Source organism: Anguilla anguilla, chromosome 4, assembly GCF_013347855.1.
Source record: "Anguilla anguilla isolate fAngAng1 chromosome 4, fAngAng1.pri, whole genome shotgun sequence".
Taxonomy (NCBI): Eukaryota; Metazoa; Chordata; class Actinopteri; order Anguilliformes; family Anguillidae; genus Anguilla; species Anguilla anguilla.
This window is the reverse complement of record NC_049204.1, coordinates 15,408,978-15,436,411: the sequence shown is the minus strand read 5'-3', so window position 1 is coordinate 15,436,411 and position 27,434 is coordinate 15,408,978. Positions and strand designations below refer to the sequence as shown.

The 27,434-nt window shown below is 42.2% G+C and overlaps 1 protein-coding gene and 1 long non-coding RNA gene across 10 annotated transcripts in view; one reads left to right on the top strand and one right to left on the bottom strand.

Moving 5' to 3' along the window:
- The first annotated feature begins 48 nt into the window (after positions 1–48).
- Positions 49–27,088, top strand: LOC118226226. Of its 3 annotated transcripts, XR_004764992.1 has the most exons (4): positions 49–374; positions 2,813–2,894; positions 4,743–4,836; positions 10,171–12,903. It is a non-coding gene; the product is annotated as an uncharacterized LOC118226226 (long non-coding RNA). The 3 variants fall into 3 exon arrangements; XR_004764994.1 differs by lacking the exons at positions 4,743–4,836; positions 10,171–12,903 and adding an exon at positions 25,653–27,088; XR_004764993.1 differs by lacking the exons at positions 4,743–4,836; positions 10,171–12,903 and adding an exon at positions 3,179–4,706.
- Positions 23,190–27,434, bottom strand: part of mllt10 (MLLT10 histone lysine methyltransferase DOT1L cofactor) — a 74,180-nt gene continuing 69,935 nt past the window's right edge. For 4 of the 7 annotated variants that reach the window (XM_035415679.1, XM_035415682.1, XM_035415683.1 and 1 more), the window contains 5 exons: positions 27,082–27,434; positions 26,439–26,462; positions 25,716–25,815; positions 25,068–25,265; positions 23,190–24,964 (listed from right to left, as the gene is read on the bottom strand). In XM_035415679.1, coding sequence (XP_035271570.1) covers positions 24,917–24,964; positions 25,068–25,265; positions 25,716–25,815; positions 26,439–26,462; positions 27,082–27,434 — 723 coding nt within the window. In that variant the 3' untranslated portion in view covers positions 23,190–24,916. The remainder of the gene's footprint in view (positions 24,965–25,067; positions 25,266–25,715; positions 25,816–26,438; positions 26,463–27,081) is intronic. The other 3 variants (XM_035415681.1, XM_035415685.1, XM_035415680.1) reach the window with 2 other exon arrangements.

The following is a 27,434-nucleotide window of genomic DNA, read 5'->3' as shown; positions in this document are numbered from 1 at the left end:
GCAGGCCCTGAACACACACAAGCTCTCTCTTTCCCTCCCACCCTGCTTGTGAAGTCAATGTCGGCACCATGGTGACGGCTCACACTGTTTACAATGCGCAGTTTCGCTTCGTCAGAAGCCGTTGATGGGCTCCATTTGCATACACCTTTCGCCGACGTGTTTGGTCTTCGCACACTCTGAATTATAGAAAAAGCAAAAATGAGTATTTTCAATGGAAGGAGATGCTTATGAATGCACGGGCCTACTTCCCTGTTTCACAAACGAGCAACCTCGCTTTTGCACAAGGATAAACTGCTGAGAAAGAAAAAAAAGGAAAACATCACACGAGTCTAGTGACGAGCTGAAGTCTGGCAGGTGGGACAAAAATCTGAGAGGTAACTTCCACTAACTAATTTAAGTTATACCCTATCCTTTTGTGAATTTATGTTGCTTGGATGATACTCTGTTGCTTTTCAGAAAGCATACCTCCTGTTTTGCGGTGTCCACCAATCACACATTCATTGTGCCACAGCCCTTGTTTAACTCTTTTTTAAGGAGGAAAACCAGTAGCTATTTTTCAGATCATTGTTTAAAATACATAACTACTATTTAGGGGGTGGCTTGTCGTAGTACCATGGAGTGTGGTAATATTATAAATATCCTCATAGTTGTTGTTCAGCAGGGATGTTCCTTGATGGGAAGTGGTTCACCTTTTCTTTTCATTACTCTCTCTCCCTCAAAAAGAATAAATTGGAATGGCAGCGACCGACAGGACAGCACTTAAACACGGATGTAGCCCATTAGAGCTGCAATATAGTCAATGTTAGCTTGCTTCTCAAACTCAAATGCAGAATCACTCTAATTCATTGTTCATAATTCTTTTCTCTATTGGACTCATTGGCTCCCCATCGTGCTGGCAGTAGTAGGGTGCCCCTCAGGGACCTGCTTTCCCTATGTTGCTAGCTATGTTATGTTTCCAGAGGCTGTAGCCTATGTATGAACAGATTTATTTATTGTTTATTCCCAGTTCAAAATCATAGAACATACTAGTTCCAACCAAAAATAATATTAAGCATTATTGTTGGAAGAATAATTTGGTAATATAAACAAGTATATTCCTCTGGGTGCATAACGTCACTATAAAATCTTAGTTGGTCTAGGTATGTCTTCTTGCTTTAGGCAGAAAATGCCCAATGGTAGTCATTGCAAAGCCGCCGTGGGCATCAACAACATCTCAAAATATCTAAGTAGTCTTCACCACACACAACGATTGGGCCGGTTGAAACGCTCCAAATAGAAATGAAAAAAAGAACATTTTCATTGAGATGGGCTACAACAGTGCTTGCCTCATAGCCTGTAATGACAGCAGCTGCAAGCTAGATAGCAAGTAACATCTTTCAGTGACTCCTTGTTAAGACCAGAAGTTGTGTGCATGCTTTTTACTGATGTAGAATTGTGAGTTAATCCTTTGACTGCGTCCATCCTTATTTGTGTTGCCTAGTTAGATGGCTGCCTAACTGGTTAACAAGTCATTATCCAAGGTTAAGCTGTATGAAAGGAACATCTCTGTTGACAGAACATATGCATCTCCACACACCAAACACTGTACCCTTGGCAACCTTAAAAAATGGCAGGAGGGTTAGTACTTTTTCCGATTTTTCAGCAGTCATATCCTGCCTTCCTTTCTGTTTCGGTGGGGGGTTGGGTTCTTTGCAATCAGCTTCCACGTATTATATGCATATATTTTTAAATCATTTTAGGATTATCCCATCCAACTGGCCTTGGCTAAATCTCTGATTCTGATGGCTACAGGGAGGTTTCATACCACTGGGGAAGGGGTAGCATGTGCAAAAGAGGCACTTTTGGGATGTACGGCCCAAATTTATGGTTAGACATGGAGAACATCAAGACAATGCAAGGTTTCTGAGTGGAGGGCTCTTTCATGTGTTTCTTGGTTGATGATGGATGGTAGGTTAGCTGGAGCTGTACCCTGTTATTGTCAATTCTCTCCATGTTCCAATCTGTGGTCAGTGAAAAGAAATGCGGAGGGCTGATACATGGGTGTGTACCAGTTGAGCACCAGGTGAAGGAGCCGTGTTCTCAATGAGCTGACGTAGGCCTGCCAGTAGTGGGCTGCAGTAGTCACCTATTTTATACACTATAGCAAACAGAAAAAAACCTGCAATTCCACCTACACGTAGGCCTACTGTATGATGGTTTTTTAAATCTTAAAATAAGGGATTTTACCTGCTGGTGCTGAGCCATTTTTCACTGCGAACAATAAACAATATTTAATCCACCATACTTCATATGGATGAGGTACCCAAAGTATTGTGGCTTGATTAAAGCTAACTTCTCTGTGTATTCAGCATTCTTGTGAGCTCGTTTATATATTCTCTGTAGCTACCAGTTTAGATAAATATGAATGCAGAGTACTAAATGCTAATGCTTGCCTAATTCTAGCTATAGCTAGCTAGCGATATTGTATTATCTTGCATCTTCCAGGAGATAAAACAGTGCCATCTCTTTTGACTAACTGTTTAATGTGGAATTGTGTAAAAATGTTAATTTACCAGCTTGGTAAATGTAAAAAGAAGTTACTTATCAATTGCCATGTCAATTGCCACATAGCTGCAGCTCAAACCTGTAGCTCCTACAGGCCACACATAATACAGTAGTTGGAATATCTGTAGTAATAAGCATAGCTTTGTTTTATTTTCACATTGCTTTTTGTTCTGTAATAGCTCTGTGGATTCAGCAGCTCTTGAGTGGCAATTTGTGATTATTCCTTTTTTACTTAAAGAGTAATTCCCTGTACTCTGTTTTTCTCAAGAAAGTACACTGTGGTGACTACAAAGAGATGAGGATTAAAGACAAAGAAGCAAAATATCTGGCAGCAGAAGAAGCACTACAAAGTGAGCCTTAAGATTCTTCCCCGTGTAATGAGATGTAAGACTAATAAGATAATAATAAAGAAATTACACATTCAGATTGGTTGGTGGAGTATAATTATGCTCCATCTATGCGACAGGGGAATGTCTGGTGGTGTGTATCTGCCTCTGGGCTGATAGACTTGAGGACAGCACAGTGGTGCAGTGGATAGCCCTGTCACCTCTCAGGAAGAAAGGTCCTGGGTTCGAATCCTGGGGCCTTTCTGTGTGGAATTTGCATGTTCTCATCCTGCATGGTTTTCCTCCAGGTGCTCCACTTTCCTCCCACAGTCCAAAGACATGCAGGTGGGCATTCATAGGACTTTGCTGCAGAAGAACATGCATGCGCAGTCAACCTACCTTGTATACATAAAGGTTAATACATAAATAAATAATGTAAAATTTGAAGGAAATAGACAATGGTTTATGGACTAACAGGGCAAGAGGTGAGGATATTTATCTGGACCAAGAATCAGGGTTAACAGTTTTGGGGTTAAAGGGTTCTAGTAGAAATGTATTGTTTGCACACCTGGTATTTGTAGTAGTATAATATTATAAATAAATGTTCTAGAACATCATCTCTTGCTCAAATTTAATTTCTGCTTACGTTTTGACCCAAAACCTTCATCTGAGGGGTTAAAATCTTACATTTTACAAGAAGAGACATTTGGTCCTGCTCTGGCTACTATACAGCAATGTTGGTCAGTCTGCGTTGCCTTGCTCTTAGACAAGAAGGGGTGGAAAAAAAATGTTTTTCTGAATCAGGAGAGGGAGTCATGGGAAATTGAGCTTGAGGGTGGCTCTCTTGTGGACCCCAAGCTGTGCTACAAGTTAGGAAAATGAATTCCTTGCAAGCAATGCCACGAAATGATGGCCTACCACTGTGCCTGGGCCACGATACAGAGGAAGGACGCCGAGCCGTTTTTAGATCTGCCATTAGCTATAATTTAAAAATTGAAATCAATGCAGCCTGGACTGCTAGTTGATGATAATGAAAGCATGGCAGGCTGCTGGTATGGCTGTGGGCAAGACATGTCCCCATCCTCACAGCTACAAAGCCTCCTCCAGTCCCCTAGTGCTTTTATTAGTCTACCCCTCTGCCCGTCTCATGAAGGAGAAATAAAATTATTTTGGTTCAATTCAAAATTGAATTTTCTATGTTTTTATTTGTCTGAACGGCCTGTATATCATAATTGCGTGGAGCCCGTGAAGGGAGGGCAATGTCTCATCTGATCTCCTGTGACCAGTAAACTGAGCCACTTAAGGATGGATGATGCTGTGGCCAATGCAGTTCACTGAATCATTATCCCTTGATTGCTCTGTCATTAGGTGGTCCTCTGAATTGAGATATTTACTTATTTTGCATGACTTGGCTCAGTTACTCTTTGCTCATGCATTTCAGAGAAGAAACGAATGGAATCAGTTAAAATGGCGTTCCGTATCTACCCTGTCCATGTCAGACAGTGTTGTCAGGCCATATTTACCAGCAGGGAAAAAGCCTGATAAGGATATGGAAGTCCATCTATTCTTGTTTCTGCTGCCCTATATATATAAAGCGTGTTGATGCATTGAACGCTTTCACTTCCAGGCTTTGCCAGTTTGTTTCTGATACACGTGATTTGTGACGGCGTGAGCATTATTGTTTTAATGTGTGGCAGAATTGAGCCTACGGACTAACATTGATTCATTGCTTTGTGTCGGGTATCTTGTGGTGTCTTAAAGTATCCCCAGAGTGTTGAATAGATTGGATGCTGAAATTATTTACATGTAGAGGATCCTTTAGCACTTAATGTAGCGCTACCAATGATTAATATTTACTGTGTCTTTGCGCAGTGTGGCCCCTGAGTTTGCAACCAGTAATGCCTGGTGGGTGTGACCAGGACAGGTGGGGTTGAACTCGGCTGGACAGCGCTGTTAGTTATTGGTGGTAAGTGTCTGGCAGCCTCCATGCTTGCTTGTGGGAGAGCAGTTACGAGTGAATCACTGAACTGGAAGTGGGCTCAGTGGTCTGTCAGCTGTTTGGAGTCTGTCGCACTGACCCAGGTTAACACATGTGGTGCTTTAGTGGAGGGTGTGATCAGTGCACAAGCATTCTAAATGAAAGGAAGAGTTTAATGGGAGCACATTTCTTTTTCAGAATGATCCCTCTTTGGGGTTTCTGGAATGTGGCGTGATTCTGGGAAAAGTAAAAAAAATTCAGTGATAGTAAAAAATGAAACAGCAACATGCACTATTTTTTGAACAGGACATGGTTTCTGTTATATTGTGTCTTTGGCATATAGGAGTAAGGAACTTGACAAAATTCTTTTTTTAATATGACGTAAAGAACTGACTCCACAACAGAAACTATAGACATTTTGGGTCGGACCTGCAGTATTTTGACCTCATTTCACATTAAACTTGTACAGATTTTGATCAATCAAAGCCAATCTTCAAGTTGATAAAAAAGATTGTTTTATTTTTTCAATTTTTTGTTATCTAATTACTTTTTTTTTGCTTATTGTTAATGTAATGTTCAAACTATAAAACATTTAATGCTATAAGATGCTCATGCCTGCACGTGTCCTGAATCCCATATTGGTTTTTCTTAGGAACATTTGTAAGACCAAAAGTAAGAATAATTTAGAAAACTTTTTTGAATGGGGCCCACTGTTTCTAATACTTGATTGGTATGTGCAGTCCACATAACAAGTTGAACAAAAGCCAGGAAGTTACCATAACATTGTATGAAAATGTGTATACAATGTTTGTGTTTTGAGAGCCAACAAACAATGACAGGTCATTGCTATGCGGTCTGATATCGAAGTTGTTCTGGGTGAACTTAAAAAAAATAAAAATCACATTTTTGTGCTATAATTTAAAATAGGTTGTTATTGTTAACAATGCAATTAATTCTCTGATGAATAATGTATTCTGCAGGAAAGGATTATAGGACAATTGTAATTCAATGTTGAATTTTTACATTTATCATTTTATTTTACATATTCATGTATTCATTTTGTCAATAAAAATGGGTGGCATACTGAAAGCAAAGCCACTAAGCATGCTCTGCACTGCATGTGGTATTCCAGTGAGATTGTCAATGCAATGCCAAGCTCCATATAGTCATTATGTGGACATTTTTGGGAAGGTTCTTGTCATCTGTTGCAGACATTCAGTGTTGATTGTGGATGTGGATGAAAGGCAAAAAAAAAGAAACCCCAAAGAAACTAAATTAATTAACAAAAAAACCTCTGAGCTAAAAAATCCAAAGCTTATGTGATCGTAAAAGTCAATAACTGAAATATGATTTAAATTTTTTCTTTGAGGTTGTTTCAGCAGCATTGCAATTGAACTCTGTGTTCAACCCTGAGATAGATTCTTTTTTTTGTGTTTGCATGTTTAGTTGTTCCTTTGGAAGCTTCAGAAATATTTGAAAGGCCTACTGCTCATATGTTGCATTTTGGTATTTAGCAGGCACTCTTGTCCAGAAACACTTGCACAGATTACGTTTTTATTTACAATATAGTTTTACAGCTTTCCCAGTCTTCCTTTCTCAATTTTCATTTAAAATAATAACAATAGCCATTATAGGTATGCATCCATGTCATTGCTAATATACTGTATGCAAATTACATTAAAATGAATTTAAAAAAGAATTTAAAATATCAAATAGACATGGGTTGGTATTAAAAATACTTGCCAATATTACAGAGAGGAAACATTTCTTTCATTAGTTGAATGGCTACTGAAATGAAAATAAAAGGTAGCGACCTTTCAAATTCAACTACAATGCCAAGCTGGAAGTCATGCATGTACAGTAAAACTGTTCAGAATCACCATCCGTGCGTGTACGTGTACATTTTGAAAAGCCCGTGCAAGTTTTGTGGCATGTGCTTCATTACAGGTTTTTGCTCAACAACCGCAGCAATAGTGCTAATGCTGTACAAGTATTTTCAAACCCTGCGGTGGTCATGGTATCTTTTTTTTCCATTTACAAGGCAGTTGCATCCTGTCAGCGCTTGTTTCATTAGTTACATTAATGCGCGCTTGCACAACAGCACGCGAGAATGCGAGAAAACAGTCGCTGCGGTATGTGGCCTCGAACTATTCGCGAGCCCGCATTGCAGCACGGCGTTGCACAAAAACACATTTGCTTGCTGCATTGTTTGGATTGTGCGCCGTGAATAGCAGGGGCTTGAATGACATTTGAGGCGGAGGTATTGAGAGCAGGGTCCAGTGCACGCTGTTTGCGCTGCAGTCCCTGTGCGGATCTGAGGGAGCATATGCCACCCGGTCTATTGGTCTTTGCATCTCCGCTCCGGAGCGAGGGGAACGGGATAGAGCAAGGGACGAGTGCAATAATAGACGTGCTTTGTTCCAGCCCAGCTGTCACCAGGGGGACACGTAAAGCCTTGCTCCCTTCTTTCCTCGTCACCCCTGTCCCACACACAGACCCCCGCTGAGACACACACAGGCCCCTCTCCACTTTCCTAAACCTCCCGGTACAGAGGAACATCACACCTGCTGCTGCAATCACAGGCCCCAAGATTCATCATCAACTGAGGCCATTCCCTATTTCCAAACCTTCATCTTCAAATCGTCTTTACTTCTAGTCCACGGTACATTCTAATAAGTAATCCAGCTGAGGAGCACTGAAGAGACAAACCCTTGGCATCTGTAATAAATGACTCAAGTGTTCTAGAAGGGATGTTGTTCCAAAGTGGCAGCAGATTTCTTTCTCTTTTCTTCCTTTGAAGAATAGTAAGTATGAAATTGGAAGGAAATTGGAGAGGTACTTCAAGATGTGCTTTCAGCATAGCTATATGGTTTTGTCTGGTTAAAAGAATTTTGGATGAACTCAATCCTTACGACAAGGTGAAAGTAGGATGCGGAATTTAGCATTGCTTAGAATGTTGTGCGTTTTAAGAGGATCCATCATGCAGACGTTTACCTAAGAATACCACAAGAGACACGTTATGCTCTAATGAGGGTTCAGCTCAGTCCGGACACACAACTTTGGCTTTGGGGAATCCTGTCCTTGGTGGAGTCTTTTAATTATGCAGCGTGTTCCCTGCAAGGACCCTCTGTATCGCCAGTTATGCAATCGTATCGCAGGTCAGCCTTTCACACGCTGAAAAACCCATTTGCTGCTCTCTTTCCTCATTGTTTTTTTACCCCCCGAAAAGCGGATTTCTCCCTCTCCCTCTCCCGGCCCTGACGGTGGCCATTATGCGTGCTGTCTGTCAGCGGCGGGGCGAACAATGCCGAGCGGCTGCCGCTAATTGTGGGTGTTGTGTCAGCGCCCGTGTTCAACCAGCCCTCGCTCCTGCCCTGGGAGGATCTGGCCTCTTCTCCCTCACTGCTCTTTCTCTCTCTCTCTCCCCCTCTCTCTCTCTCTCTCTCTCTCTCTTGCTCTCCCTCCGTCATCTTCTCTAGCTCTGTCTTCTGTTCCATCTGGACTTCTGCTTGGGGGCTGAAATAGAGGGGGGGGGGGTGGTGGGATTCACTGTGGTAAAATGATAGAGAAAAGGAGGGAGGGAGCGCACCTGTGAACCTGTATTAGGCGATACCTCTGTGGTCATCTCCGCTCTCCACCACCTGCTCTGCACCGCGGGCTCTCCCCACATCTGTACATGAGTGAAACAGGAGAAGGTCCCTCTCTCCCTCCCACCCCGCGCGCCACAGCGTTCGACTCCAAATGGCTCGTCTCTCAAGGTTTTTCTCCTCTACGCGCAACCCCCCCCCCCCCCCCCCCCCCCCGCCCCTTCTTCTTTTGGTCTTCTTCTCCCTAATAGCCCCAGCCACTTGTGAGAGAGATGGAGAGAGAGAGAGATGTAGAGACGAAAGAGGGAGAATGCTTTGCCTGTGCGCTTTTTTTCTTTTAAAAAAGCAAAATTGTATGCAGCTCGCTTGAAGGAAGTTGCCTGCATTGTTCACCAGATGTCCCTAGCCATAACTGAGGGGAAAGCGCGGCTATTGATTTTTCACTCTCTTTCTTCTCTCAGAGGCTTGCGGCGTGGGACGCAAACACGGCGCATCCCCCCAAAGTTATGGGGCTGTAAGCGTTGGTCACTTCAGCTTGGGGCGCGCATGATTTCAGCTGGTCTCGTAATTTTGGACGCAGTGCTTCTTCTTTGTGATCTCCCTCGTCTTTCCCCGTGAAGGGAACCTTGCTCTTTGCTGTCCGCTCAGACAGGGCAATATGGGCGAAGCCTCAAGGGTGCACAGATTACAGTGGCAAAAAAGGCACACCTGGTGTCTGCACAGCATTCTGAGAGCTGTTCTGAGTTCCCTCTCTCACGTTGGCTGAGGTTGTTGATCTCAGGTTTTTTTTCTGGTTTTGGCATTTGACCAATTCCTTATAATATATCAATTCCCATTTTCTAATTGATAAACAGTGCCTGCACAATTATGGGATATATCTATATATATATATATATATATATATATGTATATATATATATATATATGTATATATATATATATATATGTATATATATATATATATATATATAATATATATGTATATATATATATATAATATTGTGTTTTGCATTATTGTTTGGTATTCATATCAAGACAATTTTTATATCTATCCAATGAAGAGGGCTTTATTTTGTGGGACCAGATTTTGGTATTAAAGGACATAAATGGAGAAATTGCATTTGACTTTTGAGTTTCAAGTATTTTCCAGGAATGCTCTGAAATATATCTTGCAATCAAATTGCATTGATATGATGGAAGTTATTTGTAGTGGTACTGATTAATAACTCATAACTAATAGTATGAATGTGGCAAGGATTTTTTGTATAGCACATAGAAAAATATTGCACACACACACATACATGCACATGCACGTGTGTGTGTGTGTGTGTGTGATTGGCATGTTGTATGAGACACTCCTCCACTCTGGAGATTTCTTCATTCGCTATTTTAACTTCCTAATGTCAGTAAATTATTCTTCAGTAGCAATTTTAACTTTACTGTCTATCAGTGTGTCGCTATAATTTTGCAGCTCAAACCACCTATGAGTTGCAGATCAACATCTGTCATGTAATTATTGGTTTGTCATCTTAGCCTGCTTGATTTGATCATTCCTAGCTTGCACAGGTGAAATGTGGGAGTGTGCTGTCTGTTCACTGTCTATCTTTGAATGATAAATTTATTTGGTAGGTGGATAAATGGAGTTGTAAGGCCAGCATTTTGCATGTCATGTACTCCTGTTTAGCTTTTGTTTATATTTCCTTGACAATAACCGCCAACCTTTTTGTCTCGGCAGGATTGGGAGGCCATATGAACTGCAGATTTAAGTGCGTTACAACATAATATACTTTTTCTCAAAGAGGAATTAGAAATATTTCATTAATAGAAATATTTATTGTTGTGCAAACACAACTGAGGCACACCATTCTATTAATAACCTGGATATGGTCACTTTATTTGGTGACAACACATTTAAGCCCTCCATCCTCAAACAACTGTCCTTCCTGCTTTAAATTCCAATTATAAACATTAATCACACATGTCTTTCATTTTCAATTATGGGAGATAATCATTTAAGAATGTGGTGTTCTTATACATGCATATTCCATTGCTAATGTTAGAATGCAGTGTCAAGAACAATATGTCAATACTGCATAAATGAGACCATAATGCACATAATTCAAATGTCTGTTTCAATAAATTTTCTATTTTAATACTAAATTATGTCCTCTGTATATGAAGTCTTCATATGAAAGTGGAAAAGTATAGTATTCCTTTTTGTGTTCCAAATATAAACAAATTAACATCTTGTCTTCCTAAAATTCTGTGGAATGTTCATATACATGTGAAGTTTATGCTAAAATGAGAAAAGAGCAAACATGACTGTGTACACCACCCTGGGGTCATTTCTTACTCTCTGCTCTCAGGTCAGTGCTATGGATGGTACCTCTCTTTGCTAAACAGCTCTCCCCCTCCCTCTCTTTGTCTGTCCACACTGAGGCCAGCTGCTGCTAGCATCCCTTTGTCATTTTTTATCCTGGACTGACTGGATCGCCTGCATGTATATATCTCTCATATTCCCCTTCCCGCGCCCCCGTTAATGATTTACTCTGAATCAGCATTCATGTGTCCGAACCCGTAATTTCGCTACAGCCAGTCCTCCGAGGCCACGCAGCGCGCACGCTCAGGTCACCCGTGATGAATACCCGAGGACAAGCGGTCCCTTAGACCCAGGCCACACGGAAAGGGCCCGGCGCGTCTTATTGGAAGCCCTTTGTGAATAATTAATGGCAACGCCTGACTGGTGCAGGGATTCTGAGGCTAACAGGCCGCCTTGTTGATGACGTGAATATATACCACGCGCACGGCGCTGAAGCAGCTCTTCCTGACCGGCGCTAGGGCTCTCACCAGCCGTCATGTACGGGTGATCCAAAGCTCCATGTACATAATTAACACAGTAATCCAGCAGGTGAGCTTATCACTGCAAACCTCCATGTTCCATTTCAAAATTAATAGCTCTTCCTGTATCAAGAATTATGTATAATTTACATCCTATTTTTGACATGAGTGGAGAGGACTAAATTAAGATGAAATGATTTTTCCCTTTCCTGAGCATTTTATTAATTATTATGAGGACTGGTCAAATAATGAACCAATGGTGTATCTATTTTTACCTGATTGTGTGTGATAAATGTTTCAATTCTATATCCTGTCACATTTAAATCGAGTATAGGTCTGATAAATCTCTAGCACGTGGGGCCATCTTTGAAGAAGCTTAAAAGCCCTATACCATATTTCTTAAAAAAAAAAATCTAAATAAGCCTTTAACAAAGCACAACACTTATCTTAAAGAAGTTTATATATATATATACTGTCGCGAATTTAAACGTAACCTATCATATTCTTACAAAGAAAAATATTGTGTACGATGTGCACAAATGTTTCAGATAACTCGTTCTAAATATGGCAGTTTTAACTGGAACTTTATTTCTTTAAAATGTTGAATTTGCATCAGAATTTTTTTTTTTTTTTTTTAGGTTACTTTTTTACTACAGCGTTTTTGTTTGGCTTTTTGGGTAACCTAAGTTTAAAATGTCTGTACGTTAAAGACTGGATACTAATAATTTTAGTTAAATTTCAATAGCCAGTAATGTAAACAGTTATTATAAGTCTTGTACACGGTATATAGGCCCATTAAGAAAGGCTGGTCTGTAAGCACCAGATTCTGACTAACTTTAGAATTTATAAATGAATGAAAATACAATAAAACTACAACTCGTTGACACCGTTAGGATTCAACGTCTTTACTTATGTAAATACAATAAATATTAAAATAAAGATATAGAATTGTTAATCATCGGTGTTTTCGTCTCATGGATCCACCGAAAGTGGTGCCTCGGGGTCGCCCGAGAAAATAGTGGAATTCCGACCCTTTTTCTTAACAGGGCCTCTCGGCAGCGAGCTATAGCCGTGTGAGTTCATAAAGAGGGTATCGGCACTTTGACAACAAGAGAGCCATTTTGCCAGGGCAACGGCGAATAAACTGAGTATGAAATTTAGGCTCTTTTATGAATGTAGTTTTGTGGTTTTATTTAATTTTGCCTCATTATTATTATTATTATTATTATTATTATTATTATTACACTCAAAGGTGTATCATTGGTATTCTGAGAAGAGATCACCCTGCCCGATGTTTCTGCGTAATACTATTACATTTCTGTTTTGCAAATGATAGGCCTATCCGTTGCTTTTTGCACCATTGTAATTGGGTCTGAGTTGTTTGCCATAGTTATGTAGTCGTGTGCTTTAATAACAAGCATGTTTTGTAGTGGGACAGCTTGATCTTTTAGGCTACTCCACGGTTAAATGCAATGAACGCAACTTATTTTAATGCAACTGTGTCGACCTTCGGTATGCACCTATTGTACGTCGTTTTGGAAAGCGTCTGCCAAATAAAAAATAATGTATGAATTCATTCATAGTCTACAGTTATTATTTCATGTTTTTTTCATTCGTTGTTGTTGTTACTATTACTAGCCTACTACTGCTGCTGCTGCTACTACTACTTCTACTACTACTACTACTACTACTACTACTACTACTACTACTAATAATAATAATAATAATAATAATAGTAATAATAATGTTCTCATTGTATGTCTGTTAAATTGCCGTTCGCGTGTGTGTGCACGGCTCAAGCTGTAGCTGTTCGTCCTCGCTGTAAAATGACCGCTGCTGAGGGGAATAGCAGCTTTGTCTCCGAAAGAAAGAATTTTTTTTTTCGCGGTGGCAGTTTTCCAAGGTGACTGCTTGCTAGTCGCACCGTCCAGAAAAGTAGGCTAGTCGCTGATTGAAACTGGAACTTAAGTAGTCAGCAAACAAACACCGATCCGGAGGCTTCGTGATTTCTCCACATTAAAATTCAGAAAAACACTAAACTTTCTCGCTTCCACTACATCAGTGCGGTTAACAAACGCAACCAGCCAATCTGTCCCTCTCCCGTTATCGGAGTGAATGCCGTTTGCTTCCCGTGTGTTTTTAATTATGAATCTTATTTTATTTGTCACGCAAGCATTCGTATCTGTTTAGATTATACAGTGTCGTTATGAATACTGAGTGTGTAACCTATATGAAAAACCATATTGTAGCATGCACATGTTGTTTTTGTATTATTTAAATGATATGTAATCATTTAATAAGTTGTATTTATGCATTCATTATTGAGATTTATTTTTCATTGACTGAAATATTAGCCACTACTAGCCAATAAAAAGTTTGAAAAGATTTTATCCTGTGTTGACATTCCATGATGGTTTTACATTTTGGTTATATTTTTAAAATGTCAATGTTTATGAGCCTGCTTTTTCTGTTAATCATATGGTTTAAATGGTCATATTAAAAACACTAATTTATGGTGCAATATCTATAATATGTAATTATCATTTAACTGCCATAACACATATGTAGGCTTAATATTAAAACCTGGATGCGAAAGAATGGGTTCCGGCAGCATTGTGTATGTTCATGTAAATTTGGCACTATAAATTATACAGCCAGAGGGCAAGAATAATCAGGGGGGAAAACCAAAGTAGATTTACATTATATTATATGAATATATAATGCATTAAAGGTGTTTGTATTTCCAGATGTAGCAGAAACAGGAGCTGAGGAGTGAAAGGGGAGAAGGGAGCAGAGCAGCAGAGAGGCACGCTTTACAATTGCATGCTAATGCCAGGGAGGCCTGCTTCATTCTTATACCTTCTCCCTCTTCAGTTTTTTGAAGAGGGGGCTTTGGAGCAGTGGTAGCAACACTGCTGGATGTGGAGGGAGGCCTGCCTGTTGTGTACGAGTGGAGAGGGGAAGGGAGGGGAAGCCGTCCTTTTCAGAGAGAGAGAGAGAGAGAGAGAGGGAGGGAGAGAGAGGGAGAGTGATGGAAGGAGAGAGAGAGAGAAGAAAGGCGAGCGCAGATGAGAAGAGAGCTATTGATCAGGGCAGGAAGGACGAGAGGAGTGGCGAGGAGAGGCCCGGGCGCTGTAAGCCCTGGGAGCGGCGGGCGGATGTCAGTGTGGTTAGCGCACAGAGAGAGAATGACAGGGCGGATTAGTGTCACACGGCGGCTTTGCGTAACTGTGGAGTCTGCCCCCTCCCAGTGCCCGCCCCCCCCTGCACCCCACCCCACCCCACCCCACCCCACCCCACCGCAACCTCCCCCCTCTTCTGTGGAGGTCACTCACCTCTGCCGGCTCCCTCTCTCCCTCCAGCTCTGTGATAATCCAAACTGGGCCGGGCCAGGCCCATAGAGTGACCCAACATAGTGATCCTTTCAAATTACTTACATGCGGCTTTCAGTTGTCAGGGGACCCCCCCTTCCCCTCCCCCGCTTTCTCTTACTCTCTCTCTCTCTCTCTCTCTCTCTCTCAAAATCTTTTGTTGCACACAAGTTTCTCCTTACTCCAACTCCTTTTTTAATTGTTGTGCACCTGATTGGAAATCACTTGGCTCTCTTTATTTAATTTATTGATCCAGTTAATTGACATTCGGTCATGTGCTAATTGCTCGCACCCAGCTGTCGATTTACAGGATGACAACATTTTTGCAAGCTTATGGGGTTTTAAAAGAATGATGGAAAAAATCCTGTCCTGGCCACATTTTCCTAAGTGGAAGGAGAGGAATGAAATTGGCCACAATCCACAAAACTCTACATGTAACCCTATAGAGTACTGCTGCATAGTGTGTCACAAAAAATATGACAGATATCTGAATACAATGAGAAACAGAAACCTTTCTTTTTCTGCAGTTATTCAGCACTTGTGTTACTTCAGGTTTTTCTCATTACATTTATCAACACAGATTAATGCAAAGATTTTTAGTACATGGGCTTTTCATATTTTTTGTTGCTAAAAAATGCCAACATCACCTGGAAAAAATATTGAAGTTTCTTTAATTGTCCAAATATCACTGTCAATGAAACAAAATTGGAAATATGAATTAAATTAAATTGTGCAGTGCCTCAGCACATGTGCATTTTCACATACGGGAAACAATCTGTGAAGTGGCTCGTATCCTTTTTCCAGTTCATTTTCTGTGATCAAAATGAAAATCCAAAGAATGTGCATATTAAACTGCAAGAATGTGTGGTTTATGATTTGGGGGCGGAGGGGTTGGCTGTTTTTAGCAGAAGAATACAACTGTCTGCTAATGAAGAACGATGTGTCTGAACCAGACCCAGTCAGACTTGGCCCATTATCCACCAGTAGGGAAACCGGTGGGGGTCCAGCTTGAGATGGGATGAATCCAGACAGAATTAACCCCCCTCGCCTGCTTCCAATCTCACACAATCAAGGAAAGATGAGGATAAGCAGAGGAGAGGGAGAAGATTCGCTGGTGTGCTGGTCGTGGAGAGCTTTTTGTTGACGAGCCCAAGACTTGAGGGCCTTCTGCACCTTGGCCAAGTGCTGCTTCTCATGTTACAGGCCGACAGAGATGGAGAGGTGGACAGGGGTGGGAACAATGTACGGGTGTGTGGGGTTGCCATCCTCCCGGTGATAAATGAAGAGGCCTTCCATCCAGGCCCTTTATAAAGATGGGTCTCCATGCTCCGGCGTCTGACCTCACTGCGGAGTTTCCCAAAGTTCTGATTGGAGCTTCTCTCCAGGAGACCTGCTGCTCTAAAGCTGGTGTGTGCTGCACATTAAATCAGTGTCCTCCATGTCAGCTCATCAATCTGGATACTTGCACTTTTTTCATTGTGTGCTATATGTGTGGTTGAGTCATTCCCTGACCAGGTGTACCACCCTCTGGATCAAACATGGAGCCTCAATACAATTTGGAAGCTCGGATTCTGAAATTTGATTCATTTTTTTAAATACACCGGTACTGGTTGCTCTGTCTGTGGCTGCAAACAATGTGCAGGAGTCTGGTGGTGAAGTGTTGCTTGTGACAGGAATGCTGTGCTCCAGTATGGGATGCCGTTCCTTTCCTCTTATGCCCAGAAGTCCTCTGTGGGAATTTTAGCAGCTGCTCCTCCACTAAAAATATAAGTGCTCTCCACAGCCGTTCCTCTCGTCTCTGCAAAGTACTTTGCTCGCAGTGAACACCTAGATATAGCTGCCAGATACCTCCCTGGGATTCATTTCCATGGATTATCATCTTTAATTTCAAGCTTAGTCACTGATGGCAGGGCATGGCACCACTCAGAATACAGTATTTCCTAATGCTAATACCCTCTGCCATTCAAACATTTTTTTAATTCATCTCCAGCAATAATTGTCTGCTGATGGTTCAGTTACAATCCCTGTCAGTGTACATTACCTACCAAATTTTAAATCCAATATTTCTTAGTTTTAAGGTTTGTTTGAGTTAATAAAAAATTTCATGTTGACTTTTTGAAGGATAATTTCACTTGCTGTTTTTCTTTGGATTAAATAGCAGTTAAAATAATAATAGAAAGTTTTTTCACTTCATGATTATGTCTTTAAAATGAAAAAGGAATATCAAAAAGATATTTTGAATTAGCACATGGTTAGTTACAATTAACTTAATTTTTAATGGAAATTTCTGGTTATTTCAAACAAGGGAAACACATTCAGAAGAACAAATGTTCTTCAGTTCAGGTAATAGAGAATGTCTGACGAATAAGGAACTTAAAATTTCAACGTGTTTAGTTTGTACATGAAAAATGATTGAGACACAGTGCAATGACCAGGCTGGTGTTAAGGGGGTAGATTTATCATTTTAGAAATGGACGCACGCTAGTATGATATGATTTTTAGGGCCATGTCCTGCATTTCACAATTTATGACATTTGTTCTCCTTTCTTGTTTAACTGGCCTGTCTGTATATATCTATCTTTCCTGCTCAGTCTAGTTCACCACAATCAGTATTTTGCTGTCTGTCATTTGGGCTTCTGTTTGAATTATTTATCCTCTCTTATTTAGTCTGGTTTGGCTTGTTGTTGGACACTTGGTGTGATAATCGAGGCAGGTCCGTTTCCTGATAAATATGTTTGGGCTGTAGCTGAGAGTGATGATTAATCTTCATCAGAGGCATTTTCCCACCCCCCATCCCTCTCAGCCCCTGCCTCAGGCTCTCTCTCCCTACTCGATCGCTCGCTCGCTCGCTCGCACGACCAAATCCGTTGTGCCGATTTCTCTTCAGGCAGCAGGACGGACTGGGGCTCGCCGGGTCGGTAGGAGTAGATAGCTCAGAAGTCGGGCCAGTCAGTGAGGGACATGAGTTCAGCTGGGAACAGGGGGCTGGGAACGGGAAAGAAGGTTCGCAGGAAGAAGGAGGAGGGGGGACGGGGTTGGTGGGTGGTTAGTGGTAGGGGGCGTGTCCAAACTCTCTAGATGTGAATCAATGGGTTGAGGAGAAGGGGGTGAGTGAGGGGGGTAAAGACTAACAGGACAGGAGTGTAAGGCGGGGTGAGAGTGAGAGAGGGGGTGGTCGGGGGAGGTTTGGCTGTTTAAACAGCCTGGATATGAGTGACAGGGCTGATAAAAAAGAAGGTGGGGGGTGGGAGGGGAGTGGGGGTGGGTGGATGGGTGGGATTGAGGGCCTAACTGGAAGAGGGGCAGAGGGAAGGGGGCTATTAATTAGCCAAAGCAGAAGCAGATGTGAGCAAGTGGTTCCCTCTGTAGTCCCTGGGCAGCTGGAAGTCATCAGGACAGAGGTGGGAGGGGGGAGGGGGGTGGGGAGAGAGCTGGAGAGCTGGGGAGCTGGGGGAGGTGGAGGGTGCCGGGTGGGGGGTGGGGGTGGATTGGGTGACCTGGGCTGCTTGAACAGGGGCAGGAAAATTAAACCTGAAACAAGGGAAAAGGTTTCAGATTTCAGAGAGAAAGAAGAATGGCAAAATAGGGAACTAGCAGAGTAAATTGGTCAGATCCAATAAAATGAAAAAATGAACAAATAAAGCAATGGAGGAAGAACACAGTTTCAGGGTGGAGCATGTACTGGGACAAAGCATGCAAGGAGATTGAGAGGAAAGAGAGAAGAGGAGAGATACCAAGGAGAGAGAGGAGCAGCAGATATAGTGAGCAACAAAGGGAAGGATTGAGGAAAAAGAGATGACAGGATAGAGGGAAGAATGGGAGGAAGGAGCGAGAGAGAGAGAGCACACGTGTGTCAGGTTACGGTGTTTACGGGGAGGTGAGGTTCCTGTAGACTGACCCCTTAATCCTCTTCTCTCACTCCAAACATCTGCTGAGTAACCCCCCTAAGCTTTGGTCAGGCTCTCAGGCTATGCTCCTAAACTCCAGGACACCAGGGGTCACTGTAGCCAGCCCTCTGACCCTCCGCCTCAGTGTCTGACAGCCCTCACCGACACACGGGGGGTCGGCGGTTTACATACCGTCCCCTGCCTCTCCCCTGAGGGCAGCGTCGAGCCACAATAGACAGAGTGAGTGATTGGCTAGTCAACTAATTCTAATTGCGCTCGCCACGTTACCCGCATTTCAGTTTCGGCAGATATTTATCTCTCTGCAAAAGTGCAAATTCAAAACAAATGCTGGAAGTCAGCCTTGTCTTGTGGCCTGTCCACAGCTACCTACAAAGGGGCCAGGTTACAAACACGTCATCAGCTGTGGTACGTGACCTACGGTCTAATGGAGTTATGAATCATTCGAAAGCTTTTATTTTTTTAATAGTTTCATTAAATCTGAGATTTCTGCCTAATGCCAGCTCTGAGTTGCAGGAGCAATGGCAAGTCAAGGACAGTGAACAAATGGGGACGGGCCTTTGGGGAAAAAGCTAAACTGAACCCCCAAATAAAAAGCTCTTCGTCAGCTGAGTTTCCAGATAAGCCCCAGCAGTGGTAAATGAGGCTGGCCCTCCTTTTGTTACCTGATTGTAAGCTGAGCACATCCCTTATGAACAAGGAGACCGAAAAATGATACACCACAGGACCCCTGGTTTCTAATTCTCCCTTATATTCACACTGCACCTGGCAAAGGGAGGGGGGACACAGAGCAGTGGGGAAGTGTCATCTTTAATAAAGGGGCATCAACCTCTTTCTTGATCTCTGGCCTTTCCTAACCTTCCTCGGTATTCACAGATTCACTTTCAATTTAACAGATTTAGAGCACTTTGTTCTGGATGTGTATTTTGCCTGAGAATAAGAAGTTTTTTTAATATTTGAAAATATTCATCTAATATTTGAAATTCCATTTATGCCCCTTTAATGGAGCTCATTTGTCAAGTAGCTTACCTATTGGAACAATCTGAATATAATAAATTGTATAAAATATGGTGTATCTGAGCTATAGAGGGCATACATAGCATTGGTGACCTACATAGCTACATACAGGAAATGTAGCAGAGAAACCATAAAACACACAGGAAATGCAGATTCTTTGTATTCAAACGTTGAGAGTCTGGAACCTTTTGTTCATGATTAACATGGTTGCCATTTTTATTAAATACTACATGTTTTCAGTTGATCCCTTTGTGAATTTATGTGTAGCATACAAAGAAAGCTATCATATGAAATACAATGAAGTTAATTGGAATTATCAGCCAGTGTGCAATGATCATTTAGACTGGCGTGCATCTTAGTCAAACAAAATGATTAAAAAGGATTCAGGGTAATTATGATCAAATGGTTGTCTTTAGTATATCTCAGGCTGCCACTGATTCATAGCTACTTTACTTGATCTTAATGTGTGTAAACCAACGTCTATTTCCATAATCTGGGACAATCTCTAATTTTAACTATCTAACATTCGCTTATTTCACTGTGAACAAGCATGATGATTTATTATTAGCTAAATATAGTATTACGAGTGTACGCAGATATGCCATGGCAACCAAGTCTTTAATAGCTCTCTCAGTCACTTAAAACAGCCATGAACATATGTAGACTACAACTGTCCTTAGCAATGCATTTCATTTGTGACCTATGTTGTGGACTATTTAAATTAATTAATTAAATAGTTTGCAAATACAGTTTAAATTAATTATAATATAGTCATTATTTTCAGACCATCATTTCTTGAAAACAATTTTGCTGTTAAATATGATTTTATATGCCTACAAACTTGGAGAAACCGGGTACTGTGATTTCTGTATGATTACTTTTATGGCCCAATAATTTTTTTATGCATGATTTTTTATATTTCATTGCCTTCTGTACTGCAATGGTGGGAGTTACAAACTGAACTAAAAAAGGGTGTAAATGGTAGATTTTTCCTTTAAAATATAAGAAAAATGGCCACAAGAGGTGAAAGAATGAACTTTGGTGTTTTTGTTCTATATTTTTGGTAAAATGGTTCAACAGGTCTAAGCAGTGCCATACAAAGTTCTTGAGATGTTCTATAGTCCACTGCACATTATAACATTATTTTCCATCTGAAAGCCAATGGACTCTAGTTTCCTCCCACAGTCTAAAAACATGAAGGTAGGCTAAATCAGAGACTCAAAATTGCCCATAGGTATGAGTGTGTGAGTGAATGGTGTGTGTGCCTTGCGATAGACTGGCGATCTGTCCTGGGTGTATTCCTGCCTCTCGCCCTATGCTTGCTGGGATAGGCTTCAGCATCCCCCTCTGACCCTGACCAAAAATAAGTGGGTATAGATAATGGACGGAAGGATGTAAGCCAATGGTCATCCTATGACACTTCATCTGCTGTAGCTTGTTATACACTCTTACAATATACCAGTGTGTTAGTGTTCATTATCACTCTAGTGATACTCAAAGTCTGTCCTTTTCTCTCTCCATCCGTCCATTTGCGATTCAGTCGTACTTGAAAATGCTCAGTGTCAGCACTCAGACACAGAAGGGTTTGAGGGCAGCACTCTGGTGTAAGGCCTCAACATGCCAGAAAAGCAGACACCCAGTGATCTGCACACAATGTATGGGACTGATACAATGGGAGGTCAAGTCTAAGGGATATGCACTGAGAGACAATGGGTGAAGACAGCAGGAACCAGCAGAACCTAGCACAGGAAAAATCCCTTGCTGCTATCCAAGTGTGGATTAAACAACAGCACAAACTCCTGGAATAGGCATCACACCAGTAGAATCTCCCTCCCATGTCTCACACTATTGCCACTGTTTAGCCCTAGGACCATGTTGTCCACCAAGTTGGTGATGCTGGATAAGACCAAGCTCCATGGCAGACCAATGCCTCTAGTCTCTGTGGCTACCAGATCAATGTGGACAGTGAACATCAGGTATGCAGTATATTGCAGTCCAAACATTCAAAGGAGGCGTTTTAGAGGTATCCCAATTCATAAAATGTGGGAAAACCCAGTTTTCGCGCAAAGCCCCAGGTAAATGATTTTCAAATTCATCCAGAATATTTTTAGTGCAAGGGACTGATGTTAAACGTGATAAATTTGTGGTCTGAAGTCGAGAGACATCAAACTCAATCTTTGGTCAGATGACTGCAAAAGCATTAAATCTGCCTGCTATGAAATGAAAGGCCAATTTGTCCTTATGTAATCACTACTTCATCTTGCCGGAGGAGTTTCGCGCATGCTGTGCTGAGCTGAACCTCAGATCACCGTGACAGGCCTTTCATCACTAACCAGTGAGGCTGCATTTTGAATTTCTGTATTTCAGCCTACGAGGATAGGTGTTAAGTGGTATGCAGTGTGACTAGCTCTGGGTGCATGGCACTTTGCAAGTGAAAAGGCTGTGATGACGCTGGTCCATCTTGATTTCACCTTGAACCAGATTAGAAGGAAGCATATCGCCTCTCTTAGCGAGTGGTGCCGTGTGAATATTCAGCGTTAGTCAGGGTATGTGCCAGACTACACTGAAGGAAAAAGGATATTACGGTCACAATTCAACACAGAATTAATTGTGACAATGCAGTATGGCATCAAGTGTACTTGCATGAATACAAACAGTCTCAATGAAAACCTTTCCTCCTGGTGATGCTTTCAGCTGATTTCCATTTCAACCTGAACTGAATTAAATGTAACATGTGGTCTTCTTTTTATGAAGATGTAATGAATGCCACTACTGCAGTTCATTCACTGAAAATATTAGTTCTGAACTACGGGAGTCAACAACAGTGGACAAAATATGAGTTTAAAGATTCTAAACTGCAGTCTGATTTGAGTCCCACCCAATATAAACTGGTTATGGATCTTGTCCTCTGTTACACAGATTTGTACATGGTAGCAGCATACCAGAAATGCTAAGCTGCACCAAGCTGACAATGACATTTATTTATAGAGAATTACACTTTATATTGGGGAAATGTTAGTTTTTTTCACTATGCCCATTTTATACCAGGGACAGGGGATCACTTTATATTTTGGGATCAAGCCAGGGTCACAAATATTCAAAACTTTTTTGCATAACTTGCTAAACACAAGCCATCACAACAAAAACCTAAAATTCTGGCTCTGTTCAAAGTTCCATACTAATAGTATTTGAACGTGACATCATAGAAAAATCACGTGGGATTTTAATGTATAAACAGCGTTGCGGTGCATGCCTCCTATAAATGGATCTCATTTTAGATTTAGTTGCTGTAATCATCTTATGCAAGTCTGTAAGTTCAGTTTAATTGAGCAGCCATTCCCTCACATTCTCAGGAAGAATGTATTATCTACAAGAACCTAGAGGAACTTTTACATCAGAAAAAATAATAGGTCAAGAACTGGGCCAATCAAGAACTGGTCTCATTTAGCAATATCCTTGTCTTCCCCCCAACTCCATGACTATGGGATGTATCCATGATTAATGGCAATTTCTTACCTAGTAAAGTAGACCTGTAAGCAATGCGTGGTAAATCAAACCAAGCTGGGTAATCGCATAGATGGAATCAAGTTGTAAGGTGCTAGTCAGTCTAGAACAGAGATAAATGCATTTAAACTCTTATTTATTACCCGACTGCACAAAATTATTTTTGGTCAATATTTAGGAATACATTCTGTTTGGTTATACCAGGGAAGTACCTGATCACACATCTGATTTTATCGTACTATGATCATTTTGGAGCTAGAGACTGAAGGAATTCTTAATCCATAAAGCACTTTTGTTGTACTGTAAAAATGTTTTAATTTTACACAATATTTTACATTATCAGAATTGAGGGTTCTTGCTACAAACAATGTACATCATGATGTTTGTGTGTTCACTTGGATTCTCCCTTCAAAAGCATTTTGGTGTTACTATGAAATACAATGCCTTAAGAGATTCATATATACGCCTAAAGAATGACAAACATAAATCTTGCTCAGAAGTACAAAATATGCATGTTTTTGTATCAAGAAAAAGGTGCAAGACTCCTGAAACATCCCTGCATATATAAAAATAAATTAATATTCTGTTGAGAATTTCGGAGATAAAAAATTTGAACACAAACTTGAGGCTGCATTAAGAACTGACACCATCGAGGAGAATCACATTTACACAAACAATAAAGCTGCACTACTCAAACCCGTGAAGGTCCTGGACTACGGCCTTCATTCTGTACACTCAGGAGACACAGGGCATTTACAAAAGCAAGACACCAATTTCAATTGTCAAGTAGTTTTAGCCTTCAAATCCAGCAAATATATTTTGTCATTTAAAATGTATACAATAAAATACAAGGTCATCTAAGCTTGACTTTCAGAACACTTTGTACAGTAACAATATTATGCACAAAAGAATTGGGCACTTCAAATATATTATCTTCTGCCCGTTGAACAAAAATGCAAATAAATAAAAAAGGAATTATGTACAGTTGGCTTCAGTTTCTCGGATGCAGCACAATACTGAAGATCGAAGAGCTTCTCAGCGTGGTTTTCAGAGACGGAGCTTTCCCACCCGTTTGCTTTTGATCACGTTGCCTGAGTTACAGATATCGATGTGAACGCATGAGTACTGATCTCTGGCCGGCGAAGTGAAGGGACAGAGCTCGGGAAGAGGAGTGCACTGCATTATCCTGAGCCTCACTGGCCACGGACACAACAGGCACTTGGGCTGGGGACTCGTTCGTTGGTCCTAGGATAGTAAAGTGGGACTCAAATAAAGAAATGCACTGCGTGCACGGGAACTTTGGGCTGAGCCTTGGCTGGAGGGAGACCAGCAGAAATTTGGGGCAAATGCATTTGTGGAACATGCCTGCGAGATGCACTGGCTGTGGTCAACTGTATTCATTTTGGCCACTGCTTTATTTTGCCTGAAGCAACTTAATGCCCACAGCGATTAAAACCGGCAGGTTCTAGAAGCAGAGCGGACTGAAGTTACTCCCTCACTCCCTCAAAGCCAGTCACCAGGTTCCCAGTGCACTTTCTTCCACAGCGCTGTTCATGTGAGCATTTATATATGTATGTGTGTGTGTGTGTGTGTGTGTGTGTGTGTATGCATGTACTGTACACATACATACACACATGCTCACTCAAAGAGTTTTCCTCTTTAGAAATGTGAAGTCCCTGAATTGTTTACGTTTATGGAAGCAATTTTAATTTACAGTTAGTGCAACATAAGACGTTTTTGTGAGTGTCTGCCTAGCGCAGTGTGCTGCTCTTTGTTCTGAGATGGTTGGCCCCTGAGAGGGTTGGGGGAGGAAGTGCGATCCTTAAAAGGGGCGGTCCCGTTTCAGTCAGCTCTTCTCCTGGCCCCCCACCGACCCCGCCTTCTCCGCCAGCCGCTGCGCGGGGGAGAGAGAGAGAGAGAGAGAGAGAGAGAGAGCGTGTCATGGCGTCTGTCCGTCTAGCGCAGCGTATCTGTGCGTCCGCGCCGCGCCTGCTCACCATGTTCTTCTGCGCGGCGGCGGCGGCGTCCGCGTGCATGGCCAGGAAGGGGTTGGACGCGATGGCGCCCTGCGCGGCCGGCAGCAGGCTGTTGATGGGGAGCTGCGAGGAGGAGAACTGCTGCAGCTGCTGCAGGTCGTGCTGCTGCTGGTGCTGCTGCTGCATGAGCTGGTAGAGCAGGGCCTGCTGCTGCTGCTCCTACGGGGGAGAGGGCGGTCGTCTGCGTGAGGGCGGGCCACAAACGGCAGGCTATCCACTCACATTCACATTACTACTACATTTATCCATTTAGCGGAATCACTTACTCATTATTTACACACTTACAACACATTTTATCTACACATACAGTAACGTTAGAAGTGTAACAATGCTGCAATGAATATGTCTTCACACCTAAGTGCCAAAATTATAAAGGAAGCTATTTAACCCTTTGAAGAGTAGCTTTTATTGGAATGCGTTTCAAAATTCTGATTCGGTATTCTAGAACTCCACTGCTTTCAATTACCAGTAGTGGTTGTTACATCAGCATTAGAATGTTCAGTTAGGAGCGTTCTAATCGCATGTTTCTGATCTCACACCTTAAAGGGTTAAAGGCTGCGCGCGCGGCGCGCTCGTTAGCCGGACCTGGGTGACGGGAGCCCCTCTTACCGGCGTGGGCTGCGGCGAGGTGAAGAGCTGCTGGAGCTGGTGCTGATGCAGGAGGATCTGCCGCTGCTGCTGCTCCGAGAGCAGCCCCAGACGCGCCACACTGCGGAAGGCACACAGCGCGCCGCGCGGTCAGGGCGACGCTCGCTACACACGTTATTCTCACAAAACCACCACGCGCATGCAGGTCCACCGTTAGGTCTGACAGGTGCATAAAGGGGTTTGACACCATTTCTGTTATTGGAAGTGCTGTCAGAAATTGTGGTTGGAAAACACATTTTGGCTTAAAAGGTACCGGGATCTAGTTTCGGCAAATGGCTTGTGGTTTAAACTTAGTCATTAATTTTTTTTTCTTTGATTTTGCCTTCATATTTTTCAGGTTCGAATGAATCATACTGAAACCACATCTTTATGCATCTGTCCCCCAGATCTTATAAATCACACCAGTTTCTCACTTGAACCTCACCAAGGAACACAATACACACAGTAAACACCAAACAACCACCTCACAGAAAACACACAAGCTTAGTCAACACTTGATAACAGTCATTGATGCCAAGTGCTCCGCTTAGCGACTCAACAATGCACATCAATATTAGCAATGACAGCTTCATAGACAAGGTACTGCAACGATCAAGAACACCAATCACATTCATAAATTTCTAAAACCAAATGATGCCAGGACGTGTTCCTACAGCTATTTTGTGCCATCAGTGAGTCGCTCACCTGGTCTTTGCAGATGTTGTGCTGCTGCAATCCAAGATGAATAATGCCAGGAAGAGAAAACATGCAAGGAATCAACTTTGAGCTTCATTTATTTTATTTAAATCTGCTCCATTTATTGGTGCGGCCTATTGTATTTTAATGAGTTATGAACCCATTTCACTTACCAACACAGAACACAACCTTGGCTAGAATTAATATGATGAATTCTGTAAAAATCAGTGATATTGCCACTGTAGAAGATATTTAGCAATCAATGGCAGTTCTAAGGCACCTGCACCATTTTAGCCTGTAAGTTCACTTTTTGTTGAGATAAAAACAAAGACAATTTTTACAATCTAATTTCAATTCCACCTACAATTTCATCTGGTCAACGACTGACCCAATGAAGATTCAGACAGACTGAAAATCTTGTCTTCATCCCAACAACGAGCAAACACAAGGGCTATTATAATGTGTGAGCCTTATACCTTAATTTCTATGATGGATTTCACCAAGGAGATTTTAGGAAATAGAGGAGCCAATTACACGTTAAGGTTTCCTTTAAGATACTCTCGGTCTCTAAGCTGTATCTGACTTACATAAACAACTGAAGCTCAGAGTTTCTGAGGCAGAGGTGAGCATGAGAAATGGGGAGGAGCCTAACCTGTTATTAAGGCTGCTGGGAATGGACAGGGACGCGTTGGGCACCGCGGCTGGGTGAGAAAGGGGGCTGCTGTTCTGCGCCAGGCCGGGTGGGGTCTGGATGACGCCGTTCAGGGCCCCCACGATGCCGCTCATGGCCAGCGGGCCCCCTTGGAGGGCACCCATCAGCCCCGTGACCCCGGCCATGCCCGGGAGGGTCGCGGTGGTGGCCCCCCCGGCCGCCGTGGGTTGCATGGCTCCGCCCGCCATTCCCAGGCCATTCACCTGCTGCTGGCCGGGCTGGGGGGGGCTGTGGGCCACCGAGGGAGGGGTGGAGAGGGAGGAGCTGCTGCTGCTGTGGCCGCAGGAGGTGTC